Source organism: Falco rusticolus, chromosome Z (genome assembly GCF_015220075.1).
Source record: "Falco rusticolus isolate bFalRus1 chromosome Z, bFalRus1.pri, whole genome shotgun sequence".
In the NCBI taxonomy this organism is placed as follows: Eukaryota; Metazoa; Chordata; class Aves; order Falconiformes; family Falconidae; genus Falco; species Falco rusticolus.
In genome coordinates, this window is record NC_051210.1 from 75,126,929 (window position 1) to 75,151,880 (window position 24,952).

General features: G+C 49.9%; 1 protein-coding gene across 1 annotated transcript in view; it reads right to left on the reverse strand.

Annotated features, from left to right (window-relative positions):
• The window catches only part of UBE2R2 (ubiquitin conjugating enzyme E2 R2), a 57,863-nt gene extending 53,002 nt beyond the window's left edge, over positions 1-4,861 (reverse strand). Inside the window, exon 1 of the mRNA XM_037373549.1 lies at positions 4,634-4,861. Within this exon, the coding sequence (XP_037229446.1) occupies positions 4,634-4,810 (177 nt within the window). The 5' untranslated portion in view covers positions 4,811-4,861. The remainder of the gene's footprint in view (positions 1-4,633) is intronic.
• Positions 4,862-24,952: the final 20,091 nt, after the last annotated feature.

Consider the following 24,952-nt stretch of genomic DNA (forward strand, 5'->3'; position numbering starts at 1 on the left):
TGCAAATTGCTTTGAAATCAAAACAAATCACTTGGAAGAACCTGAGATCCAACAATACAGAACTCCAAAAAGCACATGGTTAATGAGTTCAAAAAAGCAAGGAAAACAATGCCTTGACAAGTATTTAGTCCCCAAATTACTTGAGAAAACTAATCATAATGCTTGGGGTATTCCCCCCTTTCCTCCAATTTATCTGTCAAGACTTGCTCCTTCAAGTAGCAAAAATACCTTATGGAATAAGTTGCCTTAAGAACTATCAAATAGCAACTCTAATAATGCCGTTAATTTTTCTTGTTCCCTTTCATGTTAGGTGCATTCATTTTCACCTACCCAGCCTACATCACCTCTGAAGGAGCTTTTAATATTGACTCTTGCTCTACATTAAACATGCTTCTTGACACAGCATACTTGGTCAAACCATACTTCTGGGCAGCACTATGTGTTTAATAATGACGTTTCTATTTGTGTAATTTCTCACTTGCACCTTCCCCTGAAAGGTTGGCTCCCAGCACAAGAATACCATTCAACTATAAAAATCAGAAGAATTTCCTTTTTAAAAAACAACCCAAAGCTGTGACACTAAGGTGGAACTGCACCAGACATCCAGAGCTTTGAGTAAGCCACCAGGAAACACTTTCCAATAGTTCTGCAAGTATCCTGAAAACACAGCTTGATTAAAGCATTGGGCAATAGTTTATCAACATCCAGGTTCTGAAGGCCCAAACATCGAAGTAAGACACTGGACTTCAAGGCAGACAGAGAGATGAATCAATGGTCAACTGAGATGGTGAAAGTTTCACCCCATGCACAACCCTCAGCCATTGAAATCTGTCCCAGTTAGCACCCATCATCACCAAATTACAGCTTAACCTTTGTTGTGGTGGTCCCCATTTACGCACCAGCTGCCAAAATGGACAGTGAAGTTCACCTGCCGTAGAGCAAAGCCCTCTCAGCTGAACGGAAGATTCCTATAGCATAAAGGTGGCATCGATGAACTGCTCACACATAGTTCTGCAGATGACAGTACAATACGGTTCTCTACTGCTCAGGCACTGCTGGCAAAACCAGAAAAAACATATTCCCATTGTTTCCAAAGCAATTGAGAACTACCACATAGCCCAGTGGAGCCTCATCTAAAGACCTGTCTTATCACACCATGTCCTTCCCAGCTGACCTGAGAAAGCAGCAACTGGCACTGTCTACAACCTCAACATGAAGCATTTCATTCTGAGAAAAATCTTTCCTTTTTCTCTCAAAAAAAATCAGTAACTGAATCAGTTGCGAGCAGATCAATCATCTTCAGACACATGAAGTTTACCCACCTTTCACCCTTAAACTCTGAAAGAGTCATGAACCAAAAATTAAGTTCACTTACTGCAGTCAAATACCTGTAGCCCAACACAACCAATTCCGCCAGAAACTTCAGTCAAACTGGCAATTTCTTGCTGAGAGCAGCTGAAGGAGAGACATTTGCTCTTATGACTGGACTTTTTTGGAAGACAATAAATTACCGATCCAGAGCTACAGCAGCCATCAAGGACTGAGAGACAACAAGCACAACTCCTTCCCTAAAGTTGATAATCTGGAACTTAAGCAAAAGGTTTTCCAAGACACTATGTAGCTATTCAGCGTGACTGGGAATAAAGCCACTAGGTAAGGCAAAGGTCAATAAGCCTCCACTGCAGATGTTTACCTTCAGCTGCTCACCTAAGCAGGGGCTTGCAGGTCAGGACTGCTCCAGCCACTTGCTGATACAAGCTGCTCTTCACACAGTGGTCGCTTCTGAAGGCTGCTGCCCCTACCATCTTAGCCAGGAGGTCCTAAGCTATGAAGTACTGCAGCAGATCTGAGTGTGCTGTATCAAGCTGATAAAATATGCTTAGATGCTGCCCTTGAATTTTTAAGAAGTCCCTGACTTTATTATAGCCAGCACTAAAGTACTGATAACCTACCATTTAAACAAACACTTAGGGGGACTTGTTTTCTGCTTCAATTTATCAAATGCTAGAGTTACAGGATTAGCAACTGAAACCAAAATCTGTTGAAATGCTGAAGCAGCTTTTAACCACAGTAGCCCCTGTCAAGGAGGTGCAAAGAAAGCACTTCCCTCATTTCAGTTTATTCAGCTAGTTCAACAACCCAGAGAGAAAGGCTGTACTTCAAGAATAAACAAGGTGCCCAAAGCTGATGTTGTCAGCTCCAAGAGCACAAATCAAGCATTCGTATTACTGACCAGCCACCACTAACACTTTCTTTAAGGCCACATTAAACACAGGTTTCCCTCAAAATACTTATACTTGAGCTTAACTAGAAACCTTTGTACTTTCCCTCTAACACCCATCCTCAAACTGCACCTCAATCAGCAGCAGATTCCCAAACTCATCACTATGATGTTTAAAAAACTTACATCCTGCAATTGCTTATTTCTAATCCTGCTTACCTCATCTTAGGAAACTAAAAATACCAAACAAGATGAACCTAGATGTTTCATCAAGCCAAGAAATTTGAAAAATAGATTGGACACTGATCTGAACTAGTGCTGACCTTCAATATGCTATGAATGTATCACAGAAGTCACCCCACCAAATAAAGTTTAGCGTATTAATCTTATCTCTAAACGATTCAGTAAGCAAAGTCTAATACGTCTGAAGGTCTGCCTAAAGGCCCAATACAAAGAAAGCCAAGAACATCACTTCTCAGGACAACAGAACTCCTTCCTAGAGACAGAAAAGGGTCTAACACCACTTTTCCAGCAGCTCAGAAGTTAGGATGCATAACCAAAGATCAAATGCTACCAAAACAAAACACCACCATACCACAGCTCCTCACGAAGGGAAGATGAGACGGGAACAACATCTGACAGACTCCAGCCATGCTGCTTAAAGGGAATCCCTCTGGTGCGGAGGGGTGAAGGCATCATGAGACCTTAGTCTCCCACTCTCAAAATAAGTATCACAGGATCAGTCAGAAGAATTTAGAAGGCATGACAGTTCAAGGACATCAAATACCACCAAAGATAGCCCATTCGTAATAATGAGGTAAGGCAACTGGCAACCTTGACTAAATCTACACTTGTTAACACACATTCGCAGATTATTTCCAGGCTGCTTCAGCTTCTTTCCAGGAACAATTGCAAACACACAATCCAGAAAGCTCCCCAAACAAACAAAAATATTTTGACCCATTGTGATTTCTTTGAAAAAAAATGGATGAGTAATGTAAGTGCAGGAAGAGGTCACCAAACCATTTGGATGTAAAAATGACCTAGTCACCAACCAAAGACCAGAGTGAATTCCTAAGTAATAATGGAGGCGAGCCTAAGAATATACACCTATCACACCTACATGAGTAAGCCAGCCAAGTCATTACAAAAGGCAAGCCTTGTGCCAAAGCCTTGCCTTCCTTCAAAACAATGAGGCCAAACTGAACGTGACTCAAATCTGTTATTCCCCAAGCTACAGGTTATTTTGGTTTTGTGGAACAAAGCTCTTAAACCTTGACCCAGAGAGGCCAAGAGGCACTGAAGATGTGTATTAGCCAAGAGAAGAGATGAGCCAAAATGTTTTCAGTTTGACAGAAGGCAAAGGGCATGAAATGGGAGATGCAGGAGCTACTACTGAAACAGTTAACTCCTGGGAGAAGTGAGCCGAAGGGGACAGTATTTTGCCACAGACCAAGTGGACATTAAGTGCAATGGGGTAGGCCCAACACAACGTATCTTCTGCAGACACCAAAGGTTTTTAATCACTTCTTCTAAGATAAACATGCAATTACTACTCCTCCAGCAGTTTTGAGAATTTAAGTCTGCTCCCTTCAGCTCCCTTCTGGGACAACAGGGCCAGATTTCTCGCTTACTGTATTTACAGGAGGGGAAATGACAAGCACAAAAGTGGTTTTTGGATTAACAGCAAGGCTGAGAGAGGAATTGAAAGAGTTTATCTACCTCCACCAATTACGCGATGCCGTAGCACTTTGAAGGCTGCCCTCTCAAAGTTTGGGGAGGAAGAGAAGGGAAAAGCCGGCAGGGGGGCAATAATGTAAAGGAGTCCCGAGCCCGTCGAGCTCTGAGGTACACACAACCTTCACCCCGAATTCCTCATCCTGCACAGGATGCTCCTGCGGGACGAGAGGGACGGCCGGGCAGCCCCTCGCTTTGAAATAAACACACCGAGCGAAGAGCCCCGGGACAGCCGGGGGCGGAAGGAGGGGGTCGCACCCTGCCACGCGGTACCTGCACTCCTCCGGGGCCGAGCCCAGGCAGCGGGGCGGGGGGCGGCTGCGGCCCGCATCCCCCGGGAGAGGGGGGCCCCGCAGGCCCCGGCCGGCTCCGCCGACCGCCCCCGTCCCCCCGCCGCCGGCAGCGGCAGGGGAAGGGCAGCTGGCTCGGTACCACCCGCGGGCGCCGGGCCTGCCCGCCCGCCCTCCTCCCGCAGGCCCCGACCCCTTCCCGCGGGGCGCCGAGGGGCTGACAGCGGCCGCGGGCCGGCCGACGCGCCGGAGCCCCTCCGAGCCCGACAAAGAGGCCCCGGCGGGCGGCAAGGGGCGTGCGCGCAGGCCCCAGCCGCGGCTCCCCGGGACCACCGAGGCGGCGGGAGGCCGGGCCTGCCGGCGGGGCGCGGAGGGAGGGCCCTACCTTGAAGTACCCGCCCTCGTAGAGGGTGTTGGGGGGCCCGAAGATCGCCACCTCCCAGTTGTAGAGGTCGGACTCGTCGACCAGGGTGATGCGGAAGCCCTCCACCGGCTCCTCCTGCAGCGACTTCAGCTCCAGCATCAGCGCCTTCTGCGAGCTGCTCATCTGCTGCTGGGCCATGGCGCGGCGCGGCCCCCGCCGCCCCGCCGCCGCCCCGCGCTCCCGCTGCCGCCGCCCGCCGCCGCGCTGCCCCCCGCCCCTCCGCGCGCTGACGGCCACCGCCGCCGCCACTTCCTTTTGTGACGGCGCCCGCTCGCCGCTGACCTCAGCGCGCCGCGCCGCGCCGCGCCCCGCCGCACGGCCAGCCACGCCCCGCCGCACGGCCAGCCACGCCCCGCCGCACGGCCAGCCACGCCCCGCCGCACGGCCAGCCACGCCCCGCCGCACGGCCAGCCACGCCCCTACCGGCGCACTTAAAGGGGCAGCCGTTGGGGGGCGCACCTTCCCTCCGGCGAGGCCTGGGGCAGGGGGGAAGCCACGTGCTGGGGTGGGGGTGGGGGTCACAGGTGGGCACAACAGGACGTGGGTGGCCCCCGCTACTGACCCGCACCGCGGTCAAAAACGGGTGGGTTTTGTACACGGGTGGGTTCTGAGGAGCCACCTGGTGTGACCCAGCATCCCTCAAATCCTGGCAGCAGGCGGGAGGGGAACAGGCAGTGACACCCTCCCCCACACACAGCGTGGTTTTTCGCACAGCTCCGTGGAGGTGCGAGGTGCTCCCGGCAGAAAATGCAGGTTCCAGCCTTCCTCCCATTGCCTGGCCTGGGGAAGGGAGAGAAACGTTGGGAGAGGTGAGGGACATCGACCCCCGAACACGAGCACACACCTATTCCTTAGCCAGCCTTTAGGAAAGAACATAAATATTATTCCTTACAAAAATAAGAAAAATAAAGCAATGGTCCAGGAGGAAGATGCACGGCACAGCCACAGCGGGTGCAAATCTGGATGTCACTTCTGGGAGCGTTAAGACACACCCCTGCCCTGAATCGTACAGGCCCACCCTGGTGCTGGAGAAAGCACCCACATGGATATAATTCCAAGCTGGACATCTTATCTCAGCTGGGATGGGAGAAATCATGAGGATGTAACAGCCTAGGCAGAGAAAGCTGATGCGTATTCCTGGAATCGAAGATTTCATGTGGTTCTAACATGAACAATTTCAGTAGCTAATAGTCTGTGATGAGTTTTAAATTAATCGTAATGTCTCCTTAAAAATGTCGAAGTTATTTGAAGGAAATCTCTGTTATCTGTGGACTTGTGGCCAAATAAACTTGGGTGTTGAATAAAACAGAAAGTCATGCCTTAATGTAAACCTGTGCTGTTGGGTTACATGGAGCCCAGAGGTGAAATGGTAAAGGACCCTGAGATGCTGATGCATAGAGAGGGATTGAGGAGTGTTCACTTCAGAGATTAATTAAGCGAGCGAAGTGATCAAAGACAGCAAGAACAAGGGGAGAGTCAACCGGGACTGTCCAGAAAATAGGAACTGATAATGAGGAATGCTTGTTTCGTTAAGACTGTGGGACTCTGCCGTGGGGTGATGCTCTATCCAACAACTCAGCAACATTCAGAGAGGCAGGACATTTATTTGGACGTAACAGAAGTACCGCAGTTACCACATAGAAAGGAGTGGGATTCATCGGACACCTCGTGTATGAGACATCTTAACCCATTTCTGCTTGGCATTCATCCTCCTGCACATGGCAGGGCTTAGTCGTTAGTTCAGCTAGGAAGGACCTGTAACAATTGCCTAGTCCCAACTGCCTGACCAGTTCAGGGCTGACCGAAAGTCAAAGCATGTTGTTAAGGGTATTGTTCAAATGCCCTTTTAAACAATGACAGGCTTGGGGCATTGTCCACCTCTCCAGGAAGCCTGTTGCAGTGTCTTTCCACCCTCTCTGCAAAGAAATGCTACCTAATGTCCAGCCTAGACCTCCCCTGGCACAGCTTTGAACTGTTCCCACACATCCTATTGCTGGGTGCCAGGGAGAAGAGCTCAGCACCTCCCCCTCCACTTCCCCTCCTTAGGAAGCTGTTGAGAGTGATGAGGTTGCCCCTCAGCCTCCTTTTCTCCAAACTAGGCAAACCCACAGTCCTCAGCTGCTCCTCATAGCCTTGTCCTTCCAGCCCTTTCACCAGCCTTGTTGCCCTCCTCTGGACACAATCAAGGAGCTTCACATCATTCTTGAATTGTCTTGGACAATTCAGTTGATGGACATAACCTTGTCAATATAGGATCAGGCTGACGGGCAGGACATGTTGGCTGGGAGCCATGCTCTCATTTTTCTGCCAGACTTCCTGGGTGGTAGGTACTTCCATCATCACTGGGTTTGGCCAGCCATCTCAGTACCTCAACATATGGGCCACATCTGGGAGGGCTTCAGACACAGTGCTTTCAGCAGTGCTTTTCTCTGGGAGAAAAGAAAGCACTTTACCTTTGCTCACCACTTCCCACGCAGCCCCATGACGTGGGTCAGCAATGAGTCTTTGGCTTCATCCCAGTCCTTCCCAGTCCCAACAGTCCTGTTCCAGCTGTCCACGCTCCCTGCTACTCAGACCCTATCAGACCCATTCACACCTCCGTCGCCACCTCCCAGACACCAAGGTTTAATGTCACAGTCACCATCATTCCCAGATGTCCCAGGTGCAGCATGCATTTCCAGCTGCCCCTCTATGTGCTGCATTTTCATCACTAATGAGTCTAATAATGCTTCTGAACCGAAGAGCCATGCTGCGACTTTCTGTGTTGATGCCACCCAGCAATGACCTGCTCTGTTAATGCAGCATCCCAGCTTGCTGGTGGGCACATGAATTTGCTTGTGCTTGGAAGAAAATGTTGGGTTGATTCCATGTGCAGGAGGTGAGCCCTTTCGGGATTGTGCTGCCCCTATTTCTATGGTAATTGAAACACCTTTCCTTGCAGCCAGCACAGGCTTTGTCTGAACCAACCTAACACTGGAAGAGATGGGACAAGCAAAGTTTGGAGCTATTCAGGACTTATCTCCATCTGCTGCCTGTCTCAAATGTTAATGAAAGCAGTAATCATGCAAGGCAGAAAGTAAAGCAATGTATTCAATAGGGCAAGCTGAAAACTGTCCATCAGGCCTGCTTTTAGAGAGAATATTGCCATTTTTCCCTAAAACGTTTTTTACCCCTCTCCTACTAAAACATCCACTGCTCACAGGAAATAGAAACTGTCAAAGCAACAGAGCCCTTTGAAGCCTGGGCAGCCCCCTCCAAGGTTCCTGCCTGCATTTCTGCCCTTGCTCCCACGGAGGCTCAGCTGCTCTGCCTGGCATCCATTTCCCCTGGCCTTGGCTTCTTGAGGCTGACGTAACTTTTTGATTTATCATATGGCATTACTCCCCACTAATCAGCTCTGATGTATTACAATGGAAGGATGAAGCCTTGTCCTTCTCCCTCCTTACCTGCTTTCCTGTGGATGGTCACTGCCTGCCTGCAAGCAGGGGTCTCCATGGGATGTGCTCTACTGCAAACCATACTGCTCCCTCTTCATCTCCTTTTTCACCTGAAGGAATCTGTTTGTTCTTTGGGCTCTGAGAAAAAGAAATTGCGTCTGGTGGAGGAACACATGGCTCCAGGAAGGGGAAGTCTCACCAGGAGGGAAGGAGGATACATGTGCCATTAATCCAGCCGCCGGCAGCAAAACTTGTCGCTGTAAACTGGACCTTAAGATGCCACTGGCACCTTATGTAAATCTGAGATGAGAACTTCTCTTCAAGTCCTTTCTGCTTTGTTCTCATCATCTATTTTTAATACCACTTTTCCTCTTCTCTTTCCTCCTTCCTGCAAGCTGCATTCAAGAAGGATGACAGAGTTAACTCCTCTGCTTAGCAACAGCAGAAGCTTTGAAAATGCAAATGCAAATCTTGGCATCACATTAGAGGGTTACTGACCCCTGAGCTGCCAGGAAGAGGGGACAAGAGGAGAGTAGATGGGGCATGTCCCACCTACATGATCCTGTTCTTGGGGCAGGATCATCTCACATGATATTCTTCAGTGCTTTATCCAATTTCTTTCCTGAGTGGCTCAAAAGATGAGCTAAAAAAAAAAAAAAAAAAAGGAAGTGGCTTCTTTCCCTAGGTGACTGGACTCACCTGGGCTAAAAGATGACAATATCTCCTCTCCTGCTGCCTCCTCCCTGCTCCTGTGCTCTGGCAAGGCATCAGAAAGGATCCTGGGAACTCTGATCTTCTGTGATGAAGAAGATTGGGCTTGGTGTAGGAGCCCTGCTCAGCTTACAGTCCGTTCCCGTCCCCCCGTCCCCGTCGTCGTCGTCCCCCCCCCCCCCCCCCCCCCCCCCCGCAAGCCCTTTGTAACTCAAACCACTGACAGGAATTCCTTGGGCTGTACTGGAGCAGAGCAGGACATCTGGAGGTCCATCACCCTTCTGCCCCAGGGCAGTATCAGTTTATCAGAAGCAGCCCAAGACATATTTGTCCAGCCAGTTGTTTAATATTTGTCTTTCAAACTGCCCAAAATGGAGATTCACTTGCTCCTAGGTCAACACATCCCTGGGCTCAGCTCACCTCTCTGTTAGAGAGATGTTAGGTGCCCCCTTGCCCCAGACCTCATCCATTTTCTCTTGTCCAGGCCACTATGGGGATATGGAAGATAGAAAGAGGGGCCAGGATTATTTCCTCCATCTCCTTCCTGGAGTGCTGTTGCCCAGCTGAATGCAAATCTCCAGCTAAGGCCATACTGGTGTTGGCAGTGCATCTTTCCCACTGCAGCAGCACATGCTGCCTGTCAGCTGCGTGGAGATACCACTTGGGGCTTTGCAAGCTGGTTTCTCAGCCCCAGAGGAACCAGCAACAGAGGAATCTGAGGTTGCTTCTTTTATTTACACTAGATACCTCAGTCCCAGGCCTGAGGGCACAGAAGCACCACGGTGATGGATCTCAGCCCAGGCACTAATGCCCTGTTACCGAGGAAGGATTTGCCCAAAAACCTCCCCAAGCATCTAACAAGGGATATCAAAGTGCAATTATCTGCTCTGCTGCCCAAATGAGCAATGCAGTGTTACCACCTCCCACAAAAGAGAATGGACGTACAAGAGTCCTCACCTTCACATCAACACCTATATAGGTTCCTATATTTGGGGACCAGAGCATCCGAATACCCAAGGGAAGTGACTGAATCTTTAAGAATAAAACTCTGTCTGCAATTTACTTTTTGGCTTTCTTTCACCTGAAAGTGGGGCAAGCTGATCCTCGGGCAGAACTCATCACAGGGATGAAAAGACATTTTTGAGCACCAGTCGGCAGCATCTGGGTTAGCAGAAGCCTCCTGCATCAGGGTAGCCACCAGCAGAGAAATGCAAAATCTGGAAGACTCAAAACAAAGCAGAAGAAAAATGAAAAGATCTTTAGTGGAGGTTTTTTAAGCCTTATTTTGATTTGTCCTTTTTCCTGCTTGTTTAAATTTGAATGGAATGAAGTTGGGTTTTTTTTCCCCTTTTCTACTCTAGTTTTCTTTTTACTTTAGTTTTCTTTTTAAATGGATAAAGTCCATCACAAGGGTTTGATAAAAGAGTGCCATCAAAATGCCTGCTGCTGCTCTCGTTCAGCTGATGAATAAATTATAAGTGCATTACAATGCTATTTCAGCTGTGATTCCAGGGCCTAAGGAGGGTGGTGGCTATGACCTTATGCCTGTCAGACAGTGGTTTGCATTTCCAAAGAGTTCACGTAACCAACTGCTCAGGTCATCTTACACCTCCCGTTCTGGCTTCAGTGTGCAGAAATATCTGAGACTGTTTAGCCTGCCAGCTGTGGGGACAGTCCTCCAGCTGCACACAGCAGTGGTGGTGTGTGCTGTGGTCCTCAGAGGCTCCTGATCTGATTTCTGTTGAAGCCTGAAGTGACAGTTGTCACCCTCCAAAGCAACAATGTGGGGGGCATTTTGCTTTATTGATGGGGACATAACTGACATACCCATATTGTTCAGTCCCAGCAACAGTTTCTGTGTTGGGGACTGGCATTTTAGGTTATTCTTGATGCATGAGACATCCCTGTCTCAAGCATCATGGTGTGGCTGAGATGGCATGGCCATCAGCATCACTGGCATGAGTTGGTGTAGGACCCTGGAGAGACACCAGCCTAAGCTGACATCCCCAGTCCTTCACCCTCACCTCTGCTGCAGTATCAACTCTGCAGGACTGTCCTTCCCTTGAAAGTGGGTGACCACTAAGCAGGGACTCCTGTCTGGCACCATTCCTGCGGATGAGCCATCTGGGTTAGGCAGGCAGCAGGTTGAATGGGCTGGAGCCCACAGAACAGCTGCTTGCTGTGGGTCCATCAGACCCCAGTTTTACCTTCAGAGCAGCCAAATCCTTGTATTTGGGCAGAAACCACTGTGTGAAGGGACACCATTTTGCAGAAGGCAAATGAGGGGGAGGAGGAAGTTCTTCTGGCTCTCACATCTCAAACTCACTCCTGGCTCAGGCACTGGGTACACATCAACACCATGATCCATGCTGGCCTGACAACTTCACTTCCAGCACATTATTGGCTGCTATCAGGTGAGCTTATGAGCACTCTCACTCACTGCCATACCTCTGGGGTCTCTGTGGCTTGGCGTCCAGCAGTGTTGCAGTCATCATTTGCCAATAGCTCCACTAAAATCCACAGCCAGCTAGGCTTAGCTGAAGATACACAGCTCAGGTCCTGCCCAAGGCCTTGAAAACTGACCACAAAGAAGAGGTTCCATTAGGAAACAGGGAGTTGAGCTGAACCTTGTTTTGCCGAGGCTGAATTTGGCCTTTTCATGACCCTTTCCTACAATAAATATGAACAGATTCAGAGGAAGGAAACCAAACTGCAGCATAAGCACCAAGCTGCAGGCACAAACAGGCTTGGGTGGCTAAATGGCAGAGGGCATCCCTTGGGTTAGGAAGTCCAGAGAAGGGCTGGGGCACATGTTCCCTTACAGTCTCGGCCTCCAGCTTCCCAAAAATGAGGTGTTCCTCTGAAAAAATGTTTGCAGGGCTCATGTAGCAGATGCAATGTCTCACTCCTCTGTGTGCTCAGGTAGGCTATGAGCTCTGGAAATCACACTGCAGTGGATGTGAGGCAGCACTGGGAAGGGAAGACCGTTGCACTGGCCCTGCAAACTGTTCTGTGTGTCTATGCGTGGCAAGGAGGAGGCTGAACTTCCCTGCTGGAGCCTGAATCACCAGGAGGCTAATTAATCCAAGTTTCCCAGACAAGTGAACAAGTCTGGAGAAGCCTCACTGCTTGGCTTGAACGCACTGAGCAGCACAGTCATCTCCACCCTGGGGCTTGCCATCCCAGGGAAATTTGGGAAAAGCTTTTAAGGGATCTGGGAAAAAAACAATAGAAAACCACTGGTGTGATCTCACAAGGCCAAAACCCTCCTGCATTGCCCATGTGGGAGAGCAGTGTGCATGGACCCTCCTGGAGAAGAGGCCTGTGAAGAGATGGGTATCTCAATGCCAGCCTGCAGGGATGAGGGCTCAGGAGGCAATAGCTGGAGGCTGAATGTCTGCCCCTTGGCCCTACCAGCAACTTACATCCCTGTCCCCTTCAGCCACCCCTTGCTGGTTTCCCTTACTCCATCAGTACCCTGTTGCAGACCTTGGGGCAACCCCAGTTATGTCCCTGCCTATTTTTGTGGCTGTGGCTGGAGGGCTCAGCCCTGAAAGAGGGTTCCTAGGGCAGCTGTCAACAGGGCAGAGCATGGCTGTGCCCTGTAGGTGCTGTGCCTCAATGCTTTGCTGTACCAACATCTCAATCCCCATCTACAGCTGCCCACAGGGTCAGGTAAGTCTCCTCCAGACTTGTTTACCTGCCAGGAGATTTCCATTAATCACCTGCATGCTTCTCCATCTGCCTCTTGGCCGCACCAACTTGAAGCTTTCAGTGCATGGTGGGTTTGGCACATCCCATACCTTTGTCCCATCTAGCACATCTCAACATCCTCTGCCTGCCCTGTAGGATGGGTCGTTCCCCCCTCCAAACTTCAGCTGTCAATTCAAGGGCTAGCAGAGTACAGAGGGACCCAATACCAGGCTGCACGTTTGCATCTGGGTGTGCATCAGGGCTGGTCCCCTATACAGGAGCACCCCCATTTTGAAGGTGGAAAAGGCTCTGATGCTGCCCCAAGCTATCAGCTGTGGATTTTATCTGAGATGCGTTTGTTTTGGTTTTGATGGACACACCAAGGATCTAGAAAATTAGGAGGGAGGGAGTTTAAGAGCCAACCTAAGCCTTTGCCTCTGGACCCTCATTTGTGCAGTGCTTTAAATTAAAATGCTCTTGTTCTTGTCTCTGGTATGGGGTGGGAAACAGGTGAGAGAAGGTGATGTATTTACTGGTGCTGTAAGGGAGGTGTTCAGTCCAAGAGCTGGCTGCAGCCCTGTCCTGTTTGGTGTGTTCTTATCGCCAAGACCTTTCTTTGCTCTCACCCTGGGGAAGGAAAAAAAAAACCCTGAATGTACTTGTCAGCTGGTGGGAAGGACCAAAAAGGGCAAGTTTTAGATATTTCTCTCTTTCTGCTGCCCCTCTAGTATGAAAGGGTGGTAAGGCAAAGCAGAGAAGCCCTGTGGGGTGGATGCCTGAAAGCGTCTCTCTCCACAGGGAAAATGTGTGGAGCAGGGAACAGATGGGAACAGAGGAAGCAGCAAGCACCGTACAGGGAAAAAATCCTTCTCTTTGCAAGGAAGCAGCCAAAATACCACGAAGGCCACACAACTTGGATAAAAGCTTTCCTCCACCTCAAGCATGTTCTTCTCTTAGCATCTATTTTTAATATATTTATCTTTTTTTTTTTCTTTAAGTGCACCACTGGTGAGCATCGACAGGGCACTCAGATCCTTCCCTTGGCAGCAGAACACAGGATCAGCTTCAGAAATGCAGAATTTTTCCCTAGAGTGAGGCATATTTTCATTTACCTGATCATTTATGAACAAAAGAAATTGGAAGGGAAGGTTTAGTAATATCATGGCTAGCTTGTCCTCTAACAGTATAGAGCTGTTCCTTCCAGAGCCATTTCCAAGCTTGGCTTCATCATAGGGCAATTTTCTGGCTTCTTTTTTTTTCATATATGTGAAAATATTGCCCCATTTATTCTGCTCCTTTTTATTTACACTTGTCAACATCCCATCTTTCACATATATATGAAATGTATATACCTACATACTTCTTTCATTTCTACTTGCTGTATAAAAATTCACAAAAGCTGTCAAATGATCTGATAAAAGAGCACAATGAAAATGCCCTGCTGTTACTCTTAATATTCTGCAGATTCATACATAACAAAAAAAAAATAATTGAGTAATATTTTATCTGGGGCTCTTGGAACACAGGACATGGGAATATATATACCTCCCAGCTCTTCTCATCCTTGGAGGTATTTCCAAAGGCTTGGCAAAGCAGGAGAAAAGGCTTCTCACTTATTGAATCGTGGAATCATGGCATGGTTTGGGATGGGTGGGGTTGGGCTGGGAGGGACCCTCAGAGGTCGCCGGGCCCAACCCGCCAGCAAGGGGCAGGGCCGTCTCAAGTAGAGGAGGTTCTGAGAGCCCCGTCCAGGCTGACCTGGGAGGCTTCCAGGGACGGGGCGCGCCCCACCTCTGTGGGCAACGTGTTGCAGCGTTTTGCCTCCCGGTTGGTCGCAGCGTGTTGCCTTCCTTGTAGGGAGCGTGAGCCGCCCCTCGTTTGGTTTGAAGCCAGTCCCCGCTGTGGTGTGGCTGCAGGCCCTTTGACCGAGTCGTCGGCCATCTTTCTTGTGAGCCCCCTGGAAGTGCCGAAAGGCCGCAGTAAGGTCTCCGCGGGGCCTTCCCTGCTGCAGGCTGAAGAAGCCCGTCTCTCTGAGCCTTTCGTCGCAGGAGAGGCGTTGCAAGGCTCTGACGGTGTCTGTGGCCCTGCTGTGGACGCGCTGCAAGAGGTGCGAGGCCTCCCTGTAGCGAGGCCTCCAGAGCTGAATGCAGCACTCCAGGTGGGATCTCACAAGAGTGGAGCAGAGGGAGAATCACTTCCCTTGACCTGCTGCCACGCTTCATTTAATGCAGACCAGGATATGGTTGGGTTTCCAGGCTGTGAGCAGATATTGCCAGCTCACATCCAGCTTTTAATCTACCAGTATCCCCAAGTCCTTCTCCTCAGGGCTGCTGTCCATCCCTTCATTTCCCAGCCTGTATTGATACTAGGGGTTGCCCCAACCCATGCACAGGACCTTGCACTTGGCCTTTTTGAACATCATGAAGTTAACGTGAACACACCTCTCAAGCTTGTCCAGGTCCCTCTGAATGCCATCCTGTCCCTGACTGTGCTTCTTGGGTGTCAGGTTGGCAATGTGGCCAACAGCATTTTATTGACACTGGAGTGACTGCAAGACAGACCTAAGACTTCAAGGCTCTCTGCTGGTGCTGACGCTAGCTTCACAAGAGATACTTTGCACAGAGAGAGAGAGAGATGTCAACACTTTGGACAGCCCTTGGCATGAAGATATCATTCTTTTCGTTCAGTCCTTGTACACTAATACGGGGGTAATGGATGACCTGGAGACTTGGAGGCTGTTTTGGGTGCAATGGGCTTGTCTGTTTTATAGACACAGTAGTGCTGGCAGCATAAAAGATGGAAATGTGCTACCATCGCTTGGGATTACTCTGAATCCTGCTCCTACCAGCGCTTTCCCTGTTCAGCTCTCAGGGCCTTTAGGTCAGGAAGACCACAACCACATCGCACATGCCCTGCCCTGCTCACCCCTTCAGAGCCTGACCCTGCAGCTGGGTCTGGGACAGTCAGGCCAGGCTCTGCCTGCTTGGGATATGTGTTAATTGCTTTGAATTGTTTCCTTTTTGATCTTGTTTTCCTGCATCACAGGAATGAAAATGGAGATCTGGAAATTCTCACTGCCACTCCATGGACGGTTCTCCCTCTGCCTTTACCTTATCTCACTGCCTTCAGGCTCCACTTTTTTGTTTGAGAACTGGCAGCTGGTGCTTTATCAAGGCTCTATATGGAGTGGTTCCTCCTCTGTCATCCTATCTCCAGGAACATGCCTGACCACAGGTCCTGCTGGGTGCTATCTTCTTTCCCCACCTGCTGGGTGCCACATGCCTCCCTGAAGCTCATGCCTCCAGGATATGCTTTGCACAGCACAGCCGTAGATATTGGGGCAGATTCATACAGGCGGATTACAAACTTACCTAGACCAACACCATGTTTCAGCACTGGGTGCCTCTATACTCTTGAATCTAAAAATGGCCCGCAATGGCCCATCTAGTTGTGTACCTTGCTTCATAGAAATTCACCCTTGGAAGGGTGTAAGGACAGGTAATACTTTCCCAGAATATTTCCTCGACCTCCAACATTTTTTTGTGACTCAGACTCCCTGAGTCAGAGGTGTCTTTGGACTTAAGGAGGTGTCCTTCAGTAGATTTTTCTTCCATGAATTTATTATTTTTGAAGCTGGGTAAATTTCAAGTATTTGCAACATCCCGTGGCAAACAGCTGCCTAACCTAATGACCTGTTTGGGTGCAGAATCATTTCCTTTGGTTTGTTGTGATCCTGCCACCTGCTAGTTTTTTTTCATGCCCTCATCCTTGTGGTAGAAAAGATGATGAGTGGTCCTTTTCCATCCAGCCACACTCTGCTCTTTGTAATGTTGCAAGCTCTACCATAACCTTTCCTGGGGTTGTCTTTTGTGGATGGAAGAGCCTCAGCCTGCACAGCTGTTCCTCTTGTGGACATCCTCTAAGGACAGAGACCTTATGGTGTTATGATCATCTGAAGATGGTTTCCCTTTTGTCTCCATCCCTTTCATAATAAGCACCATGACTCTTTGGTACCCAGATTGTTTAAAAGACAAGTCAAAGGAAAATGCCCCAAAGTGAGATTGCGTCATTTCCCAGATGACTTCAAATTGCCCCGTGCCTTAATTTTCTCCCCTGGGTGCTGCTGCTGTCCCCTCAAAAACTACAAGACCCACTGCCTGGGGGATCTGTCTCATTGTGTTTCTTCCTATGCCAGGCACAGGGGAGGCAAAGGAAACCCCAAATGACAGCAGAGTCATTCACCTCCAGCATAAAACTTGGGTGCGTTAATCAGCCTGTTTCAGGACCAAGGATCATCACCTGATGGGCAAGGAAGGCTTCTGCTCATGGCTTGGTAACCCACAGGAGGGCAGGATGGGGTACCCAAGCGAGAGCATCCAGCTGGAAGTTTCAGGTGTGCCTGTCACCCCTGGGTCTGCGCATTTGGGGTTTTTGGATGAACCTGGATGTTAGACAGCAAAAAGCCATCCCTGCGCAGCCTTCAACACCTTCAGAGGGCAGCTGACCTCACCCCGTGTTCCCCTGACTTATCTTGGGGCACATCTCTCCTGGATGCCCAAGCTATGGCAAGTAATTCTGACCCTTTGAGGTCAAACCAGCCAATAGGGCAGCAAAACAGATTTCCCCAAATTCCCCAAAGCCAATGCCCAGTTTTTGGTTTGGTGGGAGGGTCCTAATGTAGATCTCAAAGGGATCCCCCCTGATGGGAAGGACATCTCTGACCTTAGCAGATGACAGCTCTGGCTGACAGCAGCCTTACAGAGGCCACAGGGGCCAGGGAAGAGGAGTTCATCCCAGCCCAAAGTCAGGATGCTCCTCTCTGTTCTTCCAGCCCCAAAGCACCCCACGGGGTGAGGCCACACACATGGGACTCATCCCTGTGGAGAGGAAGGCCCAGGAGAAGAGCCTTAACATCCACAGGGTAAGACTTTTGCAAGATGTTCCTGGACTGGCAGAGCTTGGAAGCTGGTTTCTGGTAGCACCCCCTTGTGTGGAGTCTTCAGGTGGACAGTAATGCAATTCAGCATGCCCTGCTACCTTCCTCCCAGTGGAGGAAGACTTTGGCTTTCTTCTCCTCCCAGCTGAGCTGCCTAACTCCAGAAACACCTCTGAAACATTTACATCTGGGGGTGAAGCTGCCCCTGTGGGTTTGAAACCATGAACGAGGAGGGGTCTGGCAGAGGACAACACTGTTCCGTAATCTGTTTCTGTGGGAAGCCAAAGTAACATGGGGAAATGTTAGGGAGTTTCCTGAATTCCCATGTCAGCTCTGACTCAGCTTTCCTGCACCCAGCAAACCCCACCACTGCCCTGCCTCATTTTCCCCATGAGGTGAACAAGGATGGACCATACCTGTCTTGAAGAGTCATTGGGGTCATTGGGATGGGGGGGCTGGGCCAAAGAAAAAAAGGGCCAGAACTGTTAGATCTGAGCCAGCTGTGGTTGAAGATTTCAATAAATCAAGTCTTCATCATCATCATCATCACCTCTGCTGACTTTTGCCCAGTGCTACGCAGGCTGGCTTTGGCTGAAAGGGGAGGGGGGCACTCACATTGCCAGGCAGTTTGGCACTTGGAGGTTTAAGCCATGAATAAATAAAAGCCTCGTTTGCATGTCCTTGGCTCTTTCCACTCCTTCTAGTCTCAGGAGCTGCCCTGGAGACCGAATTTTTATTTATAGGGGGAAACCAGAGCACTATTCTGCTGCAGGGAGATTGCCCAGGGCTGCCTTGGTGGGACAGGCAAGGCAAACCAACCACTGCTGAACAAAACACAGCACCACTGCGAGAGGGAAAGGGGCAGAGCTTTTCCCTCAGTGTCCTCGATGTGCTTTTTGGAGGCTGCAGGTTGTTTCTTACTATCAGGGAAAAAAAGAAAGGACTTTTTCCTCGTTGTTGCTATGTGTAAAGCCCACAGCAACAGCCGGGAAATCAGATAAATTCGCTCTCTTGCCTGTAGCAGAAAGCAAACAAAAGGGAGTGGAAAACAAAAACAGGGGCACAAAACAATCTATGCCAAAAAGCAAATGGGTATTTTAAAAGGAGGCAAAACACTGTTAGCACCTTCTGAAGCGTATCAACTTCCCATTAGTTCTCTTTGTGTAATTCAGGTCACCACAGCCTCGAGATAAGGCTGCCAGAGACAACGACTTTGGACAGGCAAAATTGGTCTCCCCCTCTCCGCCCCTGACCTATATGTATGGATTGGATGGATTGGTTTAGTCCTCTTTGAATTGTTGACCTTTTAGGCTTTTTTTTTTTTTTTTTTTTTTTCGCCTAAGGAGGAGTGTATAACACGCTCTCCCAGCGAATGAGCCACCGAGGAGGGCTCTGGCTGTCACACCATACCATGAACCTCAGCTTTACTCTGGTAAAGCCCCGTGGCTGCTGCTGCTGGCAGGGGGATGCAAAGCAGTTGCTCCATCCTGTTGCACACAGGTGAGACTTAAGGAACAAGCTGAGACTTCATGAACCATCACCCATCCAAGCAACGAGTGATGACTGAAGCTTGTTTTAATCAATGTGGCACTGTGTTGCTCAGGTGGTCCCCAGGCATCAGAAAGGATCATGGCATCCCTCTGATGCCATCCCAAGGGTGAGGAGCTGGGCTTTAGCATTCCTGGGACATTTTTTTCTTTCAGTGGCTGCAGGAACGTGCTGGGTACCTGTCTGAATCCCAGGATGAAGCCCTTGGGGTTTTGTTTAAAGCATCAATAGCTAGAAATATCTACTTTACCCTATTTCTTTGCCCTGACGAGATCCCCCACTTCTTGGCCATCGTGAAGACTGCTCATTAGCTATGTGTTTCTGTGATATGGCCATACTTGGGATGGACAGTCAAACATTACAGGAGTGCATTCTTGTGTCATTACCCTGTGTAGCACATTATTTTTGTTTGGGAGTTACAAATACCTCTATCATATGTTAATACTTGAGAATCTGAAGCACTTGAAAGTACTTCAGAAACCAAAGGGAGGAACTATTTAATCCTACAATGAAATGCAGAATCTGCTGGGGTAGGACAGAAGCCCCTCTCTTCAGGAGAAGCAAGAAACCCTTCACCTCAAATCTGGGTGAAGCTGTTGGGCAATGAGAAGTGCTGGGTCCCTGCAAGGCTTTCTACCTCACTCCAGGTGTTATGGCTGAGATCATGCTTGGGAAAAAAAACAGCACTGGCCATGGGGGGGGCAAAGTGGGTTAGGGGATGGGTGCAAAGGTTGAATGGGGAGAGCCCTGGGCAGGAGCTGGCTTTGCCAGTGGGGAAGCATGATACATTTGCAGGTGATGCCAAGCCCTGGGGATATGCTGAGGTTTTAGCTCCAGGTTTAGCTCCTCACAGCTGCTGTGGGACTGGAGCATTTCCACAGCAGTGGTGTTTGTGGGAAGGCCCTAGAGTGGAACAAGGCAGTGCAGAGGGAGGGCAGACACACCATGAGCTGGGGTCAACGTGATGCCTAAACCTGCTCAGCAGCCCCATCTGACCCCAGCCCCTTCCTGACAGCTGCCTGTGATGCCAGTGGCATTCTTAGGGTGGGAGCAGAGGGAGCAAGGAAGTGTGTGCACGTGGTTGTGCCTGCGGGTGTGCACTCATGCACAGTGGTTTGAGCCACATGGCCCAGGGCATCAGCACCATGGTGGGCTGAGGTTTGGAGGTGCTTGGGATTTTAAGAGATGCTCCCAGGAAAGGCAGCACCAAGCAGCCATGTGCCTCCACACGCTCCCGACGGCCCCTCCACTAGCTCAGCGGGTTCAAAGGCTGCAGGCCAGAGGCTGCTCAGTTGGAATCTTGCAACCTGCTTGCAATCAACCTTGTCAGGCCAAAGGGATTTGAGACCCCTCAGAAAAAAAACCAGCAGGAACCATGTCCACGAATCTCCACCAGGCTTTCCATTTTGCAAAGTGTAAAGGGATGGTGAGGAGCAGCAACCCCCTTTTTCTTTTGCAGCTCCCCGTTTCTGGGAGACCAGCAATCCCTGCTAGTGGTTCAACATTGCCCCTGGCTCTCCTTGTGTCCCAAGGGAAGGGACAGCCCTGCTCCACCAGCACGGATGAACACAAGGAGGAACAGATCAAAACAGAAAGAATCCAACCAGGAAGAAGAAAAAACTCAGCCCCAGCTTGTGTCCCACCAGTGCTGTTATCTCCTGGGAGATATTTCAGGAACCAGCTGTCACACAGGCTCATCCCAGTGTGGGGCAGCAGGCTGTGTGCCCACACATTTTTTCCATTTGCATGTGGCAAAGGTATGGGTTGTAGGTTTTGCCCTGGGTTTGGTGTTCATTGACCTTCTGGGGTTTGGGGCTGACTGTGTGGGACACAGCACCAGGTATCTAGCTGGCCTGGCCATCTATGTGACAGCAGTCACGGACTTTGTCGTGGCTTCTGCAGTATGATGTAGATGTTTTAAAGGAAGTGTACATGTTATTTTGGTGAGTTTTGCCATTTGTAAGATGCTACTGCTGATTTTGATGGCAGTGCCTGGATAGCTGATGTTGATGTGGGATTTCCCCAGGGGTGTGCTGATGCTGGCTTGCCATCTGTCTGTGCCTCTTAGGGAAGCAGGAGCTCCAGGATATCATGCTGCGAAGATATGGGCACACAGAGTTTGGGGATGCTCACCTTCGGTGAGAACCTGCCTGAGAATGGCTTCACCTGGGCTGGTTCCTGGGCACAGAGTCAGGGGAAGGATTCCTCCAGTTCCCCAGGGGTTTCTGGACAGTGAGTTTGAAGCATAGCGTGAAACAGAAGGCCAGCAGTGGCTGGCTACCTGGGGCCACACCATGGCTCTTTGGGAAGGTGGGATGGTGGGAGGTATGTGACACCTGCAAGGGTGAGCGCAGGGTGTGGAATGCTGTAAAATTTATTATTATTATTATTACAAGTATTAGCATTGTAGGATGGGGCATAATTAATGACTCACTATGTGCTGAAATACTTTATTAAATAACCTGTCCTGGGAAAGATGTCACTGGTCCTGCTCCCCACTGCAGGGCTGGCTGTGCTGCCTGGCTACCCTGAGGTGCCCTGAGGAGCCGACCTGCCCCAGTCCCCCCAGTGCTCCCAGCCCCCCCTGGCTCCATCAGAGCTGGCAGCTTCTTGCTTTGGCTCTGTATGGAAGTGCATGTAGGGGTGCATGTGTCTGTAGGTGTGTATATGTATGTACGTGTGCATGTTTGTAGGTCCATGGGTATGTGTGTGTATGCATGTGTATGCATATGTGTGTGTACGTGCATATGTATGTGTGTGTATATGTATGCATATGTCTGTTGTGTGCCTATGTATATGTAGGGGTCTGGAAGAGTACATATTTGTGCATGGAGGTGTGCGTGTATGTATGTTTGTAAGATGGGTGTATGTATATGTGTGTATGTGTGTATCTACTTGTGTGCATGTGTTTATGTCCACCTGTGTGTGCATACATGTTATGCTTGTGTGTCTAGAGGTATGTGTGTAGGGGTAGTGTATATATACATGGTGCATGCATGTGTGTGCAGTTGTATGGGTGTATGGGTGTTTGTGTGTGTGTATGTTCACATATGCATGTGTATCTGTGTGTGTATGTACATGTGCCCCATTCCAGAGGATGAGGGCCCTGGCAGTGGTGGGATGTGGGGGCTGGAGAGAGGGTAGCAGGAGGCCAGCGTGGCTCCAGGCACAGACCTGTTATCCAGTCCCCCCATGGCCAGACCCTGATGCTGTTCTTCCACCCCAGCTGGGCATTACTCCCTATCCTGGGGACATCAGAGGTGAACAGGGGATGCCAAGGGATTTGCACAATGGGAACCCCAGCAACCCACCCTGTCCCCATCCCTGCCTGAGTCCCTCCTCCCCTGTTGTTCTCACACAGCACAGGGACATGACCTTGGGGCCAGGAATGACCAAACTGGTTTTCCCAGCCTTCTTAAAAATCCTGCACAGGGCTGTAATTACCCTTGCCTTAAATCAGAGGGGAGCCCAACACCACAGGTATGCCCACAGCACCCGCAGGCATTGGGCAGTGAATCACATCTCATGAAGCAGTGTGGCACAGCAGGAATGGAGTGTGATGAAGTGGGAATAGGGGAGAGGAGTGGAGCTGGAGCACAGGGTCCTGGTCTTGTTGGGGCAGGAAGGAACGGGGAGAAATGGAACTCCTTAGGCCAAGGAGCTGTTTCTCTTGGGCACACAGAGGATAAATTCCTCCTGAACTAGGAGCTGATGCTGTAATTCGTACTCCGTGGAGTCACTGAGGCTGTGCACAAGAACTACCTGCAAAACCGGATGGGAGTTAAACTGTATGGTAACTGGAAGTCAATTTTGGAGAAAACCTCGGGATGCAAGGGAGTGTGGGGGAGCACGTGCATGCACACAGATGGACGAAGGGGGTTTGTCTTCCCAGCTCAAAGGGTAAGGCTAGGCCTGTGGGACCTGACCCAGGTTAGAAGGAAGAAGCTATTTGGAGGTTACAATGGGCAAAAGCCCTCTCCTGGGATGTTCTGGAGAGGGTTGGGGAAGTTGCTGCTTGTGGCTGGGATTGAGAGAGGCTGTGATGCAGCAGCCAGGCAGGACCTGCTGTGAGCAGTAACAGGGACCAGAAGCCTCATCTCATACCTACAACCATCACCAGTATCCCTGATGCAAGCATTTGTGTGCAGGTGGTCTGTAAATAACAACAATGGGTCAGCTCAGCTCTCGGGAGACTTTACTAGGAAAGCAGGAGCCAAACACCGACCTGCAGACCAGTCCTCTGGTTGACCCAAGGCTGACATGATGCTTTCAGCAGTTTTTCCTGCTTCAGAGTTGTTAAATACCAAGGACATTAGGCCTGAGAGGCTCCTGGCAATGACAGTGTTGACTGTGCCCAGCTAGGCAGCAGGTCAGGCGACATGTGGGTTGATGCCAGCCTGGTTTGGGAACAGAAATGATTCCTGGTCTCGAGCAGGAGCTCGGTACCAGGATTTCCCAGGGAGAGATGCTGCAAAGTGGCAGCATGTTCAAATGAGCTCTGCAACGTGAAAGCTGGGCAGCCATGGGCACCGATGGACATGGCATTGCCCTGCTTTCCCTAGCAGAGGTAAGGGTGAGAGCCTGCCTTGTTCCATCACAAGCCAGATGCAGCAAAGGCCTGCAGGGCAGACAAAAATCAGCTGCAAACATCCTCCCAGGGTTTTTTTCCTCTCTAAGACAGAGACTACTTATTTTTCCCCCAAACCTGCTTGATTTTCTCCAAACCTGCTCATATTTCCTGTGAGCATAGTCCATGAGCAGTGGGCTGGCTTGGCTTAGGGGTCCTGTGTTAGAGACAAAGCTCAGTCCTGTTCACTGGGGAGTTCTCTGAACTCCTGCATTTACTTCAGGATGGATATGTGATCTCCTACCCTCTGTCTTAACATGCCTGTACATTTGCTTTTGAGGAGATCCTGCTTACATCATTCCCACAGTGCAGGAAAAAAACAGAACTCAGGGTGGCCAGCATTCAGGGAGAAGAATTTGCACCTGACATCAAGATAACAGACTCCAGGCAGGGATGCTATCCCAGAACGGAGTCCTCCTAAAGGAGGACGGTCCCACTGGAGTCCACAACATCCCTTTTTCATGGCAGGGCGCAGAGAAGTGATTTAAACCATTTTCAGTTATGTCAAAACCAGTAAAAGAGCTGGAAACAGAACTACAATATCTGCATTCCAAATCTCTGACCTCTTGTTCACGGCAACACATATGGTGGGCTTTTAAATACCCTGATAACCCAAATCTGGCTGGACCTGAGGTTTGGAGTTGGCTTTGTAAAGGCACATGTATTTAAAGGCATATATAAAGGGGACATTTCTCTTGCTCCAGTAATCTGCACATAGGCTGCTGCTGGCCCAGCCCCACTCTTGGTGCCTGTTCCAGCCCCTGTGGGAGCTGGCCAAGCTGGGTCAGGCTGCCACGACTTTGCTTTGTGCTCTCTGCAGGTCACGTAGGGAACGTCCACTCCGATTAATCATGAAGTAACAGAGCCCAACTCTGCAGTACAAGCAGCTCCACACTCGCCCTACCCTGGATCAACCTGGCCGTGCTGCCTGCAGCCTGGTTGCTTTGGAAAATAAAGGTCTTTCCTGGGTACAGGAAACCGCTTTCTGTATTCATTGTCTCAAAAATACTGAGTAACTCAGAGTTGTTCAAAAATCCTCATGCCAGAAGGCACATACAGCTGAGCCACCTGAGGCTCAAAACTGGAGCAGGATGACTTTTCAGACCCAGTTTGGCTTTTTGCCAGAATTGTGTGCATTGTGCAAACCGCAGTTATTTTACTGCGTGTTTATTTACAGCTGGCAGCTTGTACCTTTGGAGTCAGCTGCTCAGAGCCCAGCAGATGCCCTGGCTACCCACCTAACTAACCCCAGATTTTCCTCATGTCTAGAGGACAAAGTCACACCAGACTGAAAACCAAAGTCCAGTTTATTAAACTCCAGTACACCT